Source organism: Schistocerca americana, chromosome 3 (genome assembly GCF_021461395.2).
Source record: "Schistocerca americana isolate TAMUIC-IGC-003095 chromosome 3, iqSchAmer2.1, whole genome shotgun sequence".
Lineage (NCBI taxonomy): Eukaryota > Metazoa > Arthropoda > Insecta > Orthoptera > Acrididae > Schistocerca > Schistocerca americana.
In genome coordinates this window covers 295178740-295196729 of record NC_060121.1, presented here as the reverse complement: position 1 = coordinate 295196729, position 17990 = coordinate 295178740, and the positions used below count along the sequence as shown (strand labels likewise).

At 44.5% G+C, this 17990-nt stretch overlaps 1 protein-coding gene across 1 annotated transcript in view; it reads left to right on the top strand.

Moving 5' to 3' along the window:
* LOC124606038 (aromatic-L-amino-acid decarboxylase) overlaps positions 1 to 17990 on the top strand; it is a 309333-nt gene that overhangs the window by 117694 nt on the left and 173649 nt on the right. Inside the window, exon 7 of the mRNA XM_047138002.1 lies at positions 10855 to 11020. Within this exon, the coding sequence (XP_046993958.1) occupies positions 10855 to 11020 (166 nt within the window). The remainder of the gene's footprint in view (positions 1 to 10854; positions 11021 to 17990) is intronic.

The following is a 17990-nucleotide window of genomic DNA, read 5'->3' as shown; positions in this document are numbered from 1 at the left end:
TGTAGCATCGTATGACGGCGATGTTCCACACACCTGTCATGAACTGTGCGAATCGAACGGCCAATGTAAGCCTCCACACATTGACACGGAATTTTGTATACGCCGGGTTTCCCAAGCCCCAAATCATCTTGCACAGAGCCGAGTAGTGCCCTAATCTTAGAAGGTGGACGGAACACACTCTTAATGGTAAAATTCCTTAAAATGGTTGTTGGAACAGTGTCTATAAAGAGGCGATTGAAATTAGAGACAATGGGTTTCCTCTTCGCAAAGCGTGGAATCCTGTATTATCCCGCATCAAAATTGAACGTTCTCCGGTGCCGCCCTGAGTGTGCCAGTTTTCTACTAAGGGCGGCCCCACCTCCCTGCCTTGGAGGGCAGCAACCGTGATAGGCGGCGCATGCACCGTGTACTGAACGGTGGCCTATATAGGACGTCGATTTGCAGCCTGGCGTCAGTTCTCAGCGGGACTCAGCAGCAGAAGCAGCATTCTCCTGAAGACGGCGAGCAGTTGGATCGCCGAAATGTCAAGTCAAGTTAATTTTAGGATCCGGCAGCAAACCCGGAGAGACTTTCAAGACTTATTACGCCGGGAAAGCCTACGTGTAAATGGTTATGTTCGGATACTTGGAGACCATTTGCAACCAAACAACGATGGAATTTTTATTAATGACAATGCACCATGTCACCAGGCCACAACTGTTCGTGATTGATTTGGAGAACGTTCTGGACAATTCGAGCGAATGATTTGGCGACTCAGATCGCCCGGCATGAATACCATCGAACATTTATAGGAGATAATTGAAAAGTCAGTTCGTGCACAAAATCCTAAACTGGCAACAGTTTCGCAGTTATGGTCGCCTATAGTGGTAGGTAGCATGGCTCAGTATTCCTGCAGGGGAATTCCAACGACTTGTAGAGTCCATGCCACGTCGAACTGCTGTACTACGCGGGCAAAAAGAAGATCCGACATTATATCAGGAGGCATCCCATGATTATTGTCGCCTCGGAGCACATAAGAAGTGGAACATCTTCTGTTGCATCGACTTATTGCTTAACAATGAATTATTATTTACATACGGAAAAAGCATTAAGGCATAGTTTTGATGCTCGGGAATGACGTCCTTCGAGAAAAGAAAACTCTCTTTCAAATGGCAATTCTGACGTCTCTTGATCCATGGCCCAAGGAAATACTTGTCGTAAGTATTTAACAATAATAGCGTTTTCGATCCTCCCCTGAAACACAACACACATCACTGTCTGAGTCCTGTTTACTCGAAATGTTGTCCACCTGTCCTTATTTCACCTCTGTGGTATTAGATGTGGTATGATATAGTCATGAACAAATGAAATAAACACATATAATCTTCGTCCTGATGACGGCATTGAAGCGTAATGGTACGGGGACTCAAGAGATGCTGAGCCTGTTGGGCAGTCATCCTGATAGATGACTGCCCAACCGTTGTCCACAGTTCACAGAGGTTAATCGAAGTTGGTCCAAGGCAAGTGCATCTTCCCCAGTGGCGACCTTCGTGTACTCATTAAGACCGTAGTCACGTATCGTGGATAGTCATAGGAACACCCTCATCTCCGCAAAATTTTCATTGAGTCATTCCAACATAATGTGAGAGCAACGAGTCAGTGTTTTGGCTTGCTAAATATACAGGTTACTTCCGTCGTCCTGTAGACCAACAGACGGATGCATGTGATTGGTTTGAACGTTCCTCTGTCGTTTATTGTCGGAATTATCGTTTCATTTCGCTTCTACATCCGCCACATGAGAATACCTCCACCACCTGCTTTTACTGGGCGCTGTAGACAAGCAGAAAGCTTTGCCTTAGTATTTGGCGTGCATAGAAGTGTACTCTGGTTCATTCGTGCCGTGACCCCTTTCCAGGCTTCAAGCGTCAAATGGATGTTATTCTGCATCAGTATTAATATCTGTGACGTGCCGTGATAAGTGGTACACTTATGGAGTGACAGCATTTGTACCTCATGGTGAGTGGTTGTGGGTATCCAGGATTAAACCGGCTACTAAGACCTTTACTGTGGCCTGTCTGTCCGACCTTACAATCAGCGCTCTGTCATAGGCGATCCCTGTTACCAACACGTTGTTGGACAAGGCAGGTGGCGGCGTTTTCCCCATTATCCAAATGTTCATGTGCATCCATAAAACGGTGGCATGTGAAAAGCACAGTGTTCCTATGACCTTTCTTCTGTTTGGCGATAGGTGTGAGGAACTTGTTATTGTTACAATATAACCCAAAGTTATTGCTGTTAGCATTGCATTTATACATGCCTTAGCGTAAGATCTGCTGTTAGCATACGTATGTATGTATATATGTGACACTAGTTAATAATCATGTTGCCAGAACCGGCCAATAATGACAAATCTACATCTACATCTACGTGATTAACCTGCTATTCACAATAAAGTGCCTGGCAGAGGGTTCCATCAACCACCTTCAAGCTGTCTCTCTTGTGTTCCACTCTCGAACGGCGCGCGGGAAAAACGAGCCTTGATTTCTCTTATTTTATCGTGATGATCATTTCTCCCTATGTAGGTGAGTACCAACATAATGTTTTCACACTCGGAGGAGAAAACTGGTGATTGAAATTTCATGAGAAGATCATATCGCAAGGAAAAACGCCTTTGTTTTAATGATTGCCACTCCAATTCACGTATCGTGTCTGTGGCACTATCTCCCCTATTTCGCGATAATACAAAACGAGCTGCCCTTCTTTGAACTTTTCGTCGTCATCCGTCAGTCCCACCTGATGATGATCACACACTGCACGCCGATACTCCAGAATATGGTGGACAAGCGTGGTGTAAGCAGTCTCTTTAGTAGCCCTGTTGCACCTTCTAAGTGCTTTGCCAATGAATCGCAGTCTTTAGTTTGTCTACCCACAATATATTTTATCCGAATAAGATAGTCCCGGTGAACCAAGGCTTCTATGAACACTGTGCCATGGATTTCCGTAAGGTCATATATACATTCATATTACAAAAATGCATCTATTTATGTATGTGTGTGAATGAGCGTGTGTGGGTTCCACATCTCCTTGTAAACCACTACACCGATTTCGACCAAACTTGGTACACTTATCGATTACTGTATGGAAAAAATCACTGTGGTGTAAAAACCACCTGCCAATCATAGTTCAATAGATATGACGTCATAAACAACGAGATGTGTGAAAAACTGCCTCATCGTGCATAACTTTTAAATTTATTTCTTTTGTGCTACGAGCTCTATTCGCAACAAATCCCGCAGGTTCAAATGGTTCAAATGGTTCTGAGCACTATGGGACTTAACATCGATGGTCATCAGTCCCCTAGAACATAGAGCTACTTAAACCTAACTAACCTAAGGACAGCACACAACGCCCAAAATTCCGCAGGCAGTATCCACACATACCGCTAAATTAGTCAACAAAATCATATCATGGTAACAAACATAGTTCAGGAGACATGACATCATAAACACTGAGATGCGTGAAAAATTGTCGCATCATGCGTGACTTTCAAATTTATTACCTCTTTGCTACTAACTCCATTTGCAACATACACTTCTGGAAATGGAAAAAAGAACACATTGACACCGGTGTGTCAGACCCACCATACTTGCTCCGGACACTGCGAGAGGGCTGTACAAGCAATGATCACACGCACGGCACAGCGGACACACCAGGAACCGCGGTGTTGGCCGTCGAATGGCGCTAGCTGCGCAGCATTTGTGCACCGCCGCCGTCAGTGTCAGCCAGTTTGCCGTGGCATACGGAGCTCCATCGCAGTCTTTAACACTGGTAGCATGCCGCGACAGCGTGGACGTGAACCGTATGTGCAGTTGACGGACTTTGAGCGAGGGCGTATAGTGGGCATGCGGGAGGCCGGGTGGACGTACCGCCGAATTGCTCAACACGTGGGGCGTGAGGTCTCCACAGTACATCGATGTTGTCGCCAGTGGTCGGCGGAAGGTGCACGTGCCCGTCGACCTGGGACCGGACCGCAGCGACGCACGGATGCACGCCAAGACCGTAGGATCCTACGCAGTGCCGTAGGGGACCGCACCGCCACTTCCCAGCAAATTGGGGACACTGTTGCTCCTGGGGTATCGGCGAGGACCATTCGCAACCGTCTCCATGAAGCTGGGCTACGGTCCCGCACACCATTAGGCCGTCTTCCGCTCACGCCCCCACATCGTGCAGCCCGCCTCCAGTGGTGTCGCGACAGGCGTGAATGGAGGGACGAATGGAGACGTGTCGTCTTCAGCGATGAGAGTCGCTTCTGCCTTGGTGCCAATGATGGTCGTATGCGTGTTTGGCGCCGTGCAGGTGAGCGCCACAATCAGGACTGCATACGACCGAGGCACACAGGGCCAACACCCGGCATCATGGTGTGAGGAGCGATCTCCTACACTGGCCGTACACCACTGGTGATCGTCGAGGGGACACTGAATAGTGCACGGTACATCCAAACCGTCATCGAACCCATCGTTCTACCATTCCTAGACCGGCAAGGGAACTTGCTGTTCCAACAGGACAATGCACGTCGGCATGTATCCCGTGCCACCCAACGTGCTCTAGAAGGTGTAAGTCAACTACCCTGGCCAGCAAGATCTCCGGATCTGTCCCCCATTGAGCATGTTTGGGACTGGATGAAGCGTCGTCTCGCGCGGTCTGCACGTCCAGCACGAACGCTGGTCCAACTGAGGCGCCAGGTGGAAATGGCATGGCAAGCCGTTCCACAGGACTACATCCAGCATCTCTACGATCGTCTCCATGGGAGAATAGCAGCCTGCATTGCTGCAAAAGGTGGATATACACTGTACTAGTGCCGACATTGTGCATGCTCTGTTGCCTGTGTCTATGTGCCTGTGGTTCTGTCAGTGTGATCATGTGATGTATCTGACCCCAGGAATGTGTCAATAAAGTTTCCCCTTCCTGGGATAATGAATTCACGGTGTTCTTATTTCAATTTCCAGGAGTGTATTTCTCAGGCAGTATCTACACATGCCACTGAATGTACCTACATAAATACTTCATTGTACGACACATAGTTCGAGAGATATGACGTCATAAACACTCCTATGTAAGAAAAAATTCCTCATCCGGCATGAAGTTTTAACACTACCCTTTATCATTAAGACAATCCTACAGTCGAGTCAACTTGAGGAAATCCCTGACACCTGGAAGCACTTTTGACAGCTTTCAGCGACGAAGCGCAACGTCTGCAGGCGACAACAAAAGCCATCTACAGAGCTATGAGGAGGTGTTGCTACAGCCTCGTTTACAAAATCACGTTGTAGACACACAAAGTGGCTGCGCCCAGCGTCCAGAAACTGTCTAGGATCAGCTCACCCTGAATCTACTGCAGGAGTACTTACAAAGTTTCGTTTCTAATAGAAAATTGGAAAAATGAATACCCGGGAAGTGCCGAGATTGTCAGCTAGTATGGATTATAAAACGACCACGTCACTATATGTACGACTGCATTAAGGATATACAGTATTTCGATATCCTACTTGCGAATTGTTGGAAGAAAGGCGACGTTCTATACCCACCTCAATGTCTGTACTTGGCGTGCCACCTTGTCACGTGTGGTGGAGGATACTTCAGACAATATTATCATTTCCCCTTGTGCTGCTCCATTCGCAAATGATGAGCGACATGAACCTTCGCGGTAATGTTCCCATAGTGACGAATTATATTCAGTAATCGAACGAATGAGAGATTTTTGCTCTACCTCTAGAGTGAGGGAATTGCATTTACTTATGTTTCTTCCAGTGACTCTATGCCTGGAATCTGCCTTTTGTGACATGCTCTCCCAATAGGGATTTCATTTCCAATGACGTGTCAGCTTTACAGATATTTATCAGTTTACGTAAAACTGAAAGGAGTCACGTCCACAGTGATAAATTGTAAAACCTGGTACTTAGCTGGTTTTATAATCTTTCCGCCATCTTCTTCGGAGTATGATACACAAACTTTGTGGGATAGGAAGAAATTACATATAAAGTTCAATTTGAATTAAAAAGGCAACTCCTGCTCGTAAATAATAAGATTTTCCTAAGGCTTTTGTCTTCTGCACTTTTTCGTACTCAACAAGCTAACTGTTTCACAATGATAAGCCACCTTTCACAGAAATACGAATCCCTACCACCGCACAATCACGTCTCTCTCCTACAGTATTAGAAACATGTGTCTCTATTACTACTGACTCCACAAGACTGACTAGTACAACGTCTCTTCCCGCCAAGTGCGAGGAAGAATAACAGATATACTATAGTTTTACGTAAAGAGTCTAACAATTTCCACAGCTTTCGACGAAAGTCTTTAAATTTACTTTACACATGTTTCTACGTATATGTTACAAAATTTAGTGAAGACATCATTGTAGATAACTTTATAAAATCAACATATTTAAGTTTTTCGTTAATAAATGTACTGTGGGACTGTCGTTAATATTCCCATCAACTTAAACAGATGTCTCCAAGCTGTATGAGTGTGAACCTCACACATAATTGTAGTTACTTTCTTTTGTACAATAAATTTATTTTGTCTACCTAATAGGCTACCGCCCAGTATTATTCCATACAAAAATGGTGAATACAAAATGCGAAATATATTAACTTACTGGTCTCTATGTTCGCAAAGTTGGAAATTATTCTGATGCCAAAAATAGCTGATCCAAATGTTTTCAGCATCTCAACGAAATAATTTAGAGTTTAAGTTTCGTTCAGTACGCACACGCGAGGACTCAGCAGTTTCTATCCTTTCCATTATTTATTGTTGCTGCAATAGATTATTTGGAGGTAAGGTACTTTTGCCAGTGCAGAACTGGATGCAGTATATTTTTCGAAGTTTAAAACCAGTCCATTTGTACAAAACCATTTAACGTCTTTAACAAAAACATCATTTCAGGCCCTGAGAACCATAAAGGTCTAAACACACCATCATCGATTTTGAGTTTTTAACATTTCTGCTTGCTCCTGACACATTTTGATCTTATGGTGAACCAGCTTTATCTATATTTGTAGGCGTACACTGTATATACAAACATTCGTGAAAAGCGATCTCGCCGATTTCTTGGATATTAATTTCCAAATAGACTCAAAGCACAAAGCATAATTTTATTACTCTGCACACCTCAAAATAGTTATCTAAGTTTGGTGCCGGCTGGAGTGGCCGAGCGGTTCTAGGCGCTACATTCTGAAACCGCGCGACCGCTACGGTCGCAGGTTCGAATCCTGCCTCGGGCATGGATGTGTGTGATGTCCTCAGGTTAGTTAGGTTTAAGTAGTTCTAAGTTCTAGGGGACTGATGACCTCAGAAGTTAAGTCCCATAGTGGTCACAGTCATTTGAACCATTTTAAGTTTGGCAACAAACTTTAGTGTCTGAATCATGTACGTAGAAGTAGTGCATCTTAATCGGAGGGTATCAGCAGTTTTATGTGGACCTCAAGCCACAGAATATGCTTAATGAAAATACTGATAACTTGGACCACGAAGTGTTGGAACAGGGCACAATTCTGTGTGTGGTGCATTTAGTATCTATTCTCTGTGTTCTGATTGTAGTGTCACATTAATTACAATCTTTACAACTGTCAAAAGACTCTATGTGACTAGCCAGTGTATGGAAACTTTATGAATTAACATTAATAATAAATATAATTCTAGATATTAATTAATATTTTATAACATCAAAAGGGTACGTCATTTTTTCGTAGCAAATATAGGATGTTGAGACAAATATCCATTTCGCTCGAAACTTAGTTTCTTTTCTTTGGCCCCTTATGGTCCTATTGATATTTCTTTGCAAAAAGGACTAATTCATGTAATTATGAATGTATCTAGCCTAAGCGCAAGTTCGAATTTCTTTCATATCTGATGATTGCTAGGAAGTCCACCGTCCTACAGCACAGTTAGTCCAAAATTCCGCAAGCTCGTATTTTATTTACTGGGTGAAAGTGCAGATCTGTAGCTAGGGCCTTCCGAAATTCAAGATAGACACCATCAACCCGGTCGCCACTGTCTACGGTGTTTATCGTCTGTCAAGAGGTCAATGCAGTCGGAGCAGAAGGTCATATTGAGGAAGGATGGAACTGGAAACTGGTCGTTCCCTTTCAAAGGAATCACCCCAGCCCTCGTATTAAGCAATTTTTGGAATATCACGGAAAACCCAGATATGGATAGTCGATCGGGGACCGGAAACGACTTCTTTTCGAATACGAGTTAGTTTTATTAACACTAAGGCACGGAACTCGATGTGCGTTTGAGGAGTACTTCTTTATTCACAGATGTTATGATCGCATTTGGCGTATTTATGACAACTGACTGGTTTCAGTTCTAATGAGCCATCGTCCCAACCAGTATCTTTTTACGAAAGTAGCACATCAAGTCGCCATCCAGCGCTTGTCGTGCTCTCTCGAAATGAATTCGGTTTGATCGCAAGTGATCACAACGAGAGCTGGATGAGGACTTGACGTGCTGCTTTCGTAACATGATACTGGTTGTGAAATGCAGTTAACTGTCATAAACCCACCAAATCCATTTAAGACATTTGAAAACAAAAAACAAAAAAATATTTTTTAAATTAGATCATGTATTCATACACGGCAATGTCAAATTTCATTGTTTATGAAGTCATGAAACCAAAATATAAAACGATTAATGGTTCCGTCGTACGTTTGGAGGAAGAGTGTTAATAGGACTGATTAGGAAGTGGCAAGTTGCCGTAGGGAGTATCCTCTGCAATGCACGCTAAGGCTGTACAATGTCTGATCAAATGCGTTGGCACAGATATTAGTGGACATTACTATGGGGTGTATCCATCTTTCGCCATTAAGACAGCTTTTGATGAGGTGTCTGAACGTCTGGTGCAACGACAAGACATTCTTCCTCAAGAGCCGAAAATAGAGAAGGCAGTGATGTCGCATGCTGCGGTGTTGAGCGAAGCCGACGTTCTAACTTATCCCAAGGGTGTCGCATTGGGTTCAGGTCGAGACTGTGGGCAGACTGGTTTATTTTACGAATGTTACTGTTAACAACCCATTGCGTCACAGATGTTTTATGACATGGTGCAACGTCATGCTGACATAATCATTGTCACCGAACTGTTCCCCTACTGTGCGCAGATCACAATGCTGTAAAATGTTTTCACATCCCTGGGCATTTAGGGTTTTCTTAAGCGCCATAAGGGGACCACACGAAATCACCGCTTTACCGTAATGCCACCTTCTCTGTACTTCACTGTTGACACTACCCAGCCATTTGCCAAACGCACACACTGGCATCGGTCTGCCACAGCATATATGAGGGTTGCCCAGGAAGTAATGCACCGCATTTTTTTTTCTCAGCCGAAAACAAGGCTACGAATGCGAAACGTTGCGTATATATTATTTGAAGTCTCCTAAGTGAGCCCGCCAAGTTCCCGTCACTTCCGACAGATAGCGTAGCTGCAGGACAGTTTCAAAATGGCGTCTGTAGGTGATGAACGTTACAAGCAACGTGGCGTCATTGAACTTCTAACTGCAGAGACAGAAACTGTGGGGAATATTCACAAAGTCTATGGAGCATCTGCTGTCGACAGAAGCACAATTAGTCGCTGGGCACTGAGGATAAGGTCATCAGAAGGCGATTCGGTAGAACTCCACGATTTGTAGCTCTCGGGGAGACCATCCACGGCTGTCACACCTGACATGTTGCAGCGAGCTGATGTTGTCATGCGCGAGGACAGACGCATTACCACTCGGCACTTGGCGCTGCATCTGTCAATCAGCAAAGGATTCACACAGTGAAGCATTGGCTCCGCCACCAGGATAAGGGTTGGTACCTTGTTTTGCGCTGGAGGAAGGCCATAGAATGGGATGGAGATTATTTGCAAAAATAGGGTATGTAGATAAAACACCATTCTTTCGTGTTTGTAACTCTCATTTTGTTCAATAAATAGTTGTTAAAGAAAAAATGCGCTGCATTATTTTCTGGGCAACCCTCGTCATTCCAAATCGCTTGTTCCCGTTTATCCAATGTCTGGTGGAGTAGCACTTTACAGCACTTCAACTGTCGGCTCTTCAATAGCTACAGAAAGGAGAGTGCGGGTTAGGATGAGCTGTTCGACCATTCTACCCCATTCTTTTCAACTTACTACCACCCCCACTCATTGTACCAGATGGACTGCTGCTGGCACTTTGGAACTCACAACTGAGTCCCTTTGCTGATTTCATGCAGTTTTTTACAGCTACCCCGGCCGCTGTGGCCGAGCGGTTCTAGGCACTTCAGTCCGTAGCCGCGTTGCTGCTACGGTCGCAAGTTCGAATCCTGCCTCGGGCATGGATGTGTGTGATGTTCTTAGGTTACTTAGGTTTAAGTAGTTCTAAGTCTAGGGGACTGATGACCTCAGATGTTTAGTCCCATAGTGCTTAGAGCCACTTGAACCATTTTACAGCTACCCTCTGTCGGTACACGAGGTCTACGCATCTGCCTGGTCTTGGTTTAACTGTAGCTGTTCCTTCGCGCTTGCACCTCAGAATCACATCAGTCCTCCTGGGCAACTTTAGAGTGTGTACGTGACGGTTCTGTTACTGAAGTGACACCCACCGACTAGTTCACCTTGGAACTCAGTGAGGTCTCCTGACCTGACCGACACATTCTGCTGACATTCTCTACTGCCAAAACAATACTCCACGCCTTGTTTTTGTTTACTGGCATGTCCGCCTCTCGTCACACGTAGTGGTAAGTTCTTCTTTAGATACGTATGTCCGGATGCTTTTGGTCAGATAGTGCATACATGTGTTAACGCAACCAACTTGTGATGTTGAGGGCGTGGTGGTGAGCTGTGGCGTGTTTCGGCAGCTGGGCCTGGTTTGCTTCCGGCTGCGCGGCTCGGACCAGCTGAACCAGAAGCTGCTGGGCACGATCAACGCGTCGGGGCGCCTCCACATGGTGCCCGCCTCCGTCAACGACAAGTACGTGATCCGCTTCTGCGCCGTCGCGCAGAACGCCACCCACGCCGACGTCGGTGAGTGCTCGCCCCACCCCCGCTGCCGCCGCAAGTAACTGCCTGCTCCCGCGTTCGCTTTCAGGCTGTTCACTTGTAGTGCCGCACTAAGCCCGCGCCCCACTCACAAAGGCGGCTGCCACGAGCCTGAGCCGCGCCAATCGTTGGAAATTCGCGTTTCCATCGTCACGAAGGTCGCGTAATCGCCTGGCCTATTGGGCAACGTCTCCGAGTACAATGGGAATCATTTTCACTTCTACAGGTAGCTATCTGCTGCGCTATGCTGCTGGCAGCATCATTAGAAAATACGCTTAGCAACCAAATATATAAGGATGCAATAAAATGAATAAAAAAACCAGCCTCACTTAGCGACAAAATCATGACGATGCACAACAAAATTAAAAAAATGGTGTTATGCGTGTTGCAAATGTTTAGGATCAAATTTATACAGGGTGGTCCATTGATCGTGACCGGGCCAAGTATCTCACGAAATAAGCGGCAAACGAAAAAACTACAAAGAACGAAACTCGTCTAGCTTGAAGGGAAAAACCAGATGGCGCTTTGGTTGGCCGGCTAGATGGCTCTGCCATAGGTCAAACGGATATCAACTGCGTTTTTTAAAATATTAACCCCCATTTTTATTACATATTCGTGTGCTACGTAAAGAAATATGAATGTTTTAGTTGTGCCACTTTTTTCGCTTTGTGATAGATGGCGCTGTAATAGTCACAATCATATGGCTCACAACTTTACACGAACACTTGGTAGGTTTCTAGCGGGCCAACCATAGCGTCATCTTGTTTCCCCCTTCAAGCTAGACAAGTTTCGTTCTTTGTAGTTCTTTCGTTTGACGCTTATTTCGTGAGATATTTGGCCCGGTCACGATCAATGGACCACCCCATATAGGTGGTAGTGTACCGTAAATTAGGTGCTCTCATGTAAGATCTAATTGCTCGAAATGTTTATTTATAAACTAAAAAACTAAACTCTGTTCGAATAGGACTCGGATGACCCTAATGGTACTGATCGATTGCCGTTTCATCCTCAGCCTATAGGCGTTACTGAATGCCCATATGGAGGGGCATGTGGTCAGCACACCGCTCTCTCGGGCGTTGTCAGTTTTCGTGATCGGAGCCGCTACTTCTCAGTCAAGTAGCTCCTCAATTTGCCTCACAAGGGCTGAGTGCACCCAGCTTGCCAACAGCGCTCGGCAGACCGGACAGTCACCGATCCAAGTGCTAGCCAAGCCCGACAGCGCTTAACTTCGGTGGTCTGACGGGAACCGGTTCGCGTGTTGTAGCTGGGTTCCTCTTGTCAAAGCGCTCGATGTCTCGCCCGAACCGTTCGCCGTTGCCAAACTGTCACAGAAATTAATTAACTTACAGTTCCTTGTCCGGCTTTCCTTCCTGATGCGTTCGGATCCCGAATCCTGGATGTAGTCCTTTTATTTTGAATCTTATCACACATGGTAACCACACTAAAGCCCCCCCTCCCTCCCGCCCCCCCCCCCCCCCCCACACACACACACACGTCGATGTTAACGATATACACACTTTCATTCACAGCACTAGCTAAACACTACTGGATCAATCCGCGGAAAACGCAATTCAGCGTCATTTACACAGTTATTATAATCATAGAGATCGACTTCTATCAGATAAGCTTAGCGCGACATGCCGTGAAGCCGAAATTTTAAAGGTTGCCAACTAACCTTTGCGCCTGCAACACCAGAATCAGAAATACAAGACCCGTTTTGGAGTGTAATGGCAAAGCGTGATAGATAGCGTATATCTCTAACGCGTAGAAGGTCGAAGGTCCGATTTTCGTCAAATGCAGAGAATTTTCTTTTCATTTCTCTACATCGAATCAAAAGACTTTGATTATCTTTATTATTCAGTTAACTGGTTTAAATGTAATTTTTATTTCTAATACTTTGCCGCGCTATTTTCATCATGGAGTTGACACTTCTTTTGTCTCTCGTTTTTTTTTTCTACCATTCTTTTTTTCGTGTCGTCTATAATCTGCAACCAAGTGCGAACAAGTTCGCCCGGTTAGCCGTGCGGTCTAACGCACTGCTTTCGGGGCGGGAAGGCGTGCCGGTCCCCGGCACGAATCCGCCCGGCTGATTAGTATCGGTGTGCCGGTCTGTCTGTGGATGGTTTTTAAGGCGGTTTTCCATCTGCCTCGGCGAATGCGGACTGGTTCCCCCTATTCCGCCTCAGTTACACTATGTAGGCGATTGCTGCACAAACACTTTCTCCAGTTACGCGTATACCATAATTACTCTATCACGGAAACACTGGGATTACGCTCATCTGGTGTGAGACGTTCCCGAGGGGAGGAGCGCACTATAACCCTGGCGTGGGGCGGCAGCGGGGTGAGTGGTCTGCTGTAGCCTGTTGTGGGGTTGTGAACCACTAAGGGCTACGGCGGGGACGAAGCCTCTCCGTCGTTTCTAGATCCCAAGTTCCATACCATACAATACAATACAAGTGTGAACAAGAACTGCTCATTGACGGTAATGCAGCATCCCGTGTAGCCAGTGGGAGGAAAGTTTCAGGTAACCAAAGACAGCGGGAAATTACAGTTTTCTTTTGCCGCTAAAACTGAAATTTTGCTGCGAAAGATGGCTATGCAGACAAACATATTATGAAATTTTTCTGTCTTGAATTTGTTCGTAGAGGTTAGCCTTAAACGCCGTGAACAATGCGATCATCGTTTTAGTTCTGCCGCAGAATGCTGATCGCCGTTTTCTAGTATACATTGCACGTTATGCGTTTGTGGTTAGTTTAGGACATGCGTTTAAATTCAGGGGTGCAAAACCAGTCGTTTGCCGCAGTTACGTCATTGGCAACTTAAAATCAGCTATGTATAGAGCATCTCCCATTTCAGTCGTACCCAGCCACAGCCGCTTCAAACATTGCTCTGCGTTACACATGAACAGCGTTTGTAAAATTATCCACCGTGTTTATGTGTTGCAAGCTACCGAGCGGTAACCGGCAGCAGATGTGGCAACATTGTAGCGACAAGTGACAGACGTCAACCACCAGGTTATTTTAATCGGAACGTAGTTTCTTTTTGTCGTGACCTTGAGTCGGAAGACTGTATGACACAACTCTCCACACTAGTCTATCTTGTGCATGTGCTTTCAGGTAAGCATAGCTGCTGCAACCCACGTCCGTTTCCAACTGCATACTGTAGTCAATCCTTGGTGTTCATCAATATTTATGTCCTCCCCTCCCCTATTCCACTACTTACAAGGTTTACGATTCCTTGATGCCTCACATGTGCCCTATCAATCGATTTCTTCTTTTTATGGTCAACTAAAGCAGCACTCTGTCTTCAGGCCCCAAGTGGCCCATCGAACATCCGACCGCCGTGTCATCCTCAGTGGAGGATGCAGATAGGAGGGGCATGTGGTCAGCAGACTGCTCTCCCGGTCGTTATGATGGTTTTCTGTGACCGGAGTCGCTACTATTCGATCGAGTAGCTCCTCAATTGGCATCACGAGGCTGAGTGCACCCCGAAAAATTGCAACAGCGCATGGCAGCCTGGATGGTCACCCATCCAAGTGCCGGCCATGCCCCACAGCGTTTAACTACGGTGATCCACTGCGGCAAGGCCGTTGCCTTATGGTCAATTACTGCTATAAATTCCTTTTCTCTACAGTTCCCTTCAGCAACCTGCGTCTTCTTTACTTATCCGATATTAGTAGCTCCTATCACCTTACTGCAACAATTTAAGTTGATGACAAATGTAAAAACTTACTACCACCAGTTTCAATGCAGCCATTATAGTGATTCACACAGTTTTATCCTACTCTCTAATCTACCCCTGTTGGCTGCTGTGAAATATGACAGGCAGCTAGGGGCGCACTAAACTGTTGCTGTTTAGTTTCTGTTCGAGTTTCACACACTACTAACTTCATAGCGAAAAGTCTATAAATGTGACATCAAGTGGGTCAAACATGGATGTTGTAAGTGGATTTTGCGCTGCTTTTTTACATCATTTAAAAAAAAGTGTCTGGTCCATGCTTATAAATGCGGAAAATTGAGGTAATAGAATGGCAGCTGCAGCATCCAGACCGCACGGAAAACATAATAATCGATGAAATTATACGTCCAAAACAACACAAAGTTACACACTGATATTGTTATGTGGAAACATTACTTGTTTGGTAGATACAAACACTCAGGTAATACAACTACTCAGTGGCGTAAACACACCCTAAACTAAAGTTCGCCACTAAGACAGAAGCAAACCAATCTTAGACATAACCACACACAGAATCAACAACTACAATTTTGGAATACTCAGGAAAGCTACAGCTACACGTACAACCATTCACAACGATTGCCCATTCCAATCATCCACAGACACACAAGCTCTCAAGTTTCAGATACATGCTACAAAGGCTTACCTGAACTCCACTAGACAGGAAGTAAATACAATACACCAGAAGGACAATGAGGATGGGTACAACACAAAAATAATTAACAAACTGAACAACAAAAGAAAAAAAATTAAACAGGAACAAATCGTGAATAAATCATCAGTCACAAAAGGAGCCAGGGACACCAAAACCTAATGAATACAAGTAACCTGGAACACCGTACAAAGAACACAGCGTCGCAAATACTAACATGCAGCAACAAAAATCTCCACTAGGTGGGACACATTGTGAAGGAACAAGGACTACATATATCTTTATGCACATACAACGCAGCACAGGAAAATATAAACACTAAGAACGCCTCCACATACAAATTTTACAAAGCTAGAATCTATTAGTTACCCTGTCTACGTCGATCAAACACGCAGAAAGTTTAAAACTAGATACTCCGAACACATCACAACCTTAAACAGTGACAGTGCACACTCGACTTTTGCAGATCATCTCACTCAAAATAACCGCCAACCTACCAAAACTGAGACTGATGTTAATATCCTCAGAGAAACCGATAGTCAGGAACACTTCCCACATAAAACGCAGTAATGAAACACCCTCAAATATCCAAAACCATCTGCTTCCCAATCCCATCTCCACCCGTTTTCTAGCTCTCTTCTCTCTCTCTCCCTCTCATTACACACACACACACATTCACACACAAACCCGACACATCACATCACTTAAGCTTTCCCCCAGCTGACAAGCCACAGTAGTTTTGCCGGCCGCTGTGGCCGAGCGGTTCTAGGCACTTCTGTCCGGAACAGTGCTGCTGCTGCGGTCGCAGGTTCGAATCCTGCCTCGGGCATGGATGTGTGTGATGTCCTTAGTTAGGTTTAAGTAGTTCTAATTCTTAGGGGACTGATGACCTCAGATGTTAAGTTCCATCGTGCTTAGAGCCATTTGCACCATTTTGCACCGTAATTTTCACCAAACATTCAAAATTAGTGCCACACTGAACAGAAGCAAAATTATGAACAAGTGAGCAGTGACAATAACACAGCACTTCTCAATGAGTCTTAGAGACGTAAATCGTTGCTCAAATATCATTTTGTGAAAAATGCGTGTGAGGAGAAATGAGTTGAAAAGGAAATATTAAAAAGTTGTGGAGAACAGTGTACACAATAGCAGCAGAAAGAGATGTCCGCCAGAGACGGACGACAGGACGGAACATTCAAGTACAGTGACACACGCAAACACTAACCACGACAAAGTATTTAAAAAATAAGAAAATTTCTTCTTGACTATATGCAGACGACATGTTGTCAAAATGATAAAACGGGCACAAAAAAGCCGACCTATAGAAGCCCATTTTCACTAACAATCCAATTTTCAGGTGAGAAATCGAAACAAACTAAACAAAATGCGAATGTTTTAGTTTTTTGGTCCAAAATAGATAAACGACCAAGAACGTCGTACGGTAAAGAAACAAATTTGATGCACAGACACATAGGTGTCGAAACATGTCTGGGTAAATAAAAATGTAATACGTTGTGTTTTGTACAAGGCAGAGTTTAAAAGAACCCAAATTTTATCTGCAATCACGGAAGAAACCTTAATAGCAACTTCTACCCCGATCAAGATAATTCTGCCGTCTACGTTTTTAACGATGTGTTAACTAAAGATTTAAATATATATTACTACAATTGAAAATGGGAAAAATCCTGGAACGCATATTGAAGTGAATAAGAATACAGAAAAGAGGGGCTGATCTCTGTGTTTCGTAAAGTAATATAATTCACAGCCTCGGAGCTCAACAAACAGTAAAATGGATAAATTACGGTTCTATTAGGTGGCGTTGTACAGTTATAGATGATAGGGGACGAGTGTAATTTAATGATTTTCATCACTCCAGACATGGATATTGTGGCGGCTGATACCAACATCACGATTGGAAGATGCCTCATCCGTGATCAACACACATCGCAAGAAGTGTGGTTCTGTACTACTATACGGGATAATCCATCGACAAAACTGAGCTCTGGGCCTACAATCATTTAGCCCCCCTGCTTGCGCACGTAGTTTATTATGGCAGTGTAATTCCCGTTCCACAAGTACTCTAGACATAATACTCTTCCAAGTGTGCATTTCACGGAGTTAACGGCAGCTTATTGAGTAATCTTCTTCCACATGATACATCTTCTCAAAGTCTATTGTGTGGAAAATTCTTTGTCGAGAGCCTTGACCAGTTTTGAACGAGCTAGTTTCTCTGTCTGTCTCCTGGTTCTTCCAACATGTATTTAAGAAATAGCAGTGACCGGTGCCCACTAGACGATGAGGAGATAAAAATATTGTGTTTGTGTATTACAGATATGGTCCTTCTAGCAACAGATGAAAAATAGTTACAGGTTGTAGTGGGTACCACTAAAGCAGAAGGAAAGATATAGGAATATTATATAAAGAAAACAAAAGTAACGACACTGGAAGGAAATAAAAGGGCAAAAAAAAGCTGAATGGAGAAATATTACAGTATGTGCGAAGCATTAAATAACTAAGAAGCAGAATAGAAACCGAATGGAAGAGCAGCACAAAAAGTAAAATCAG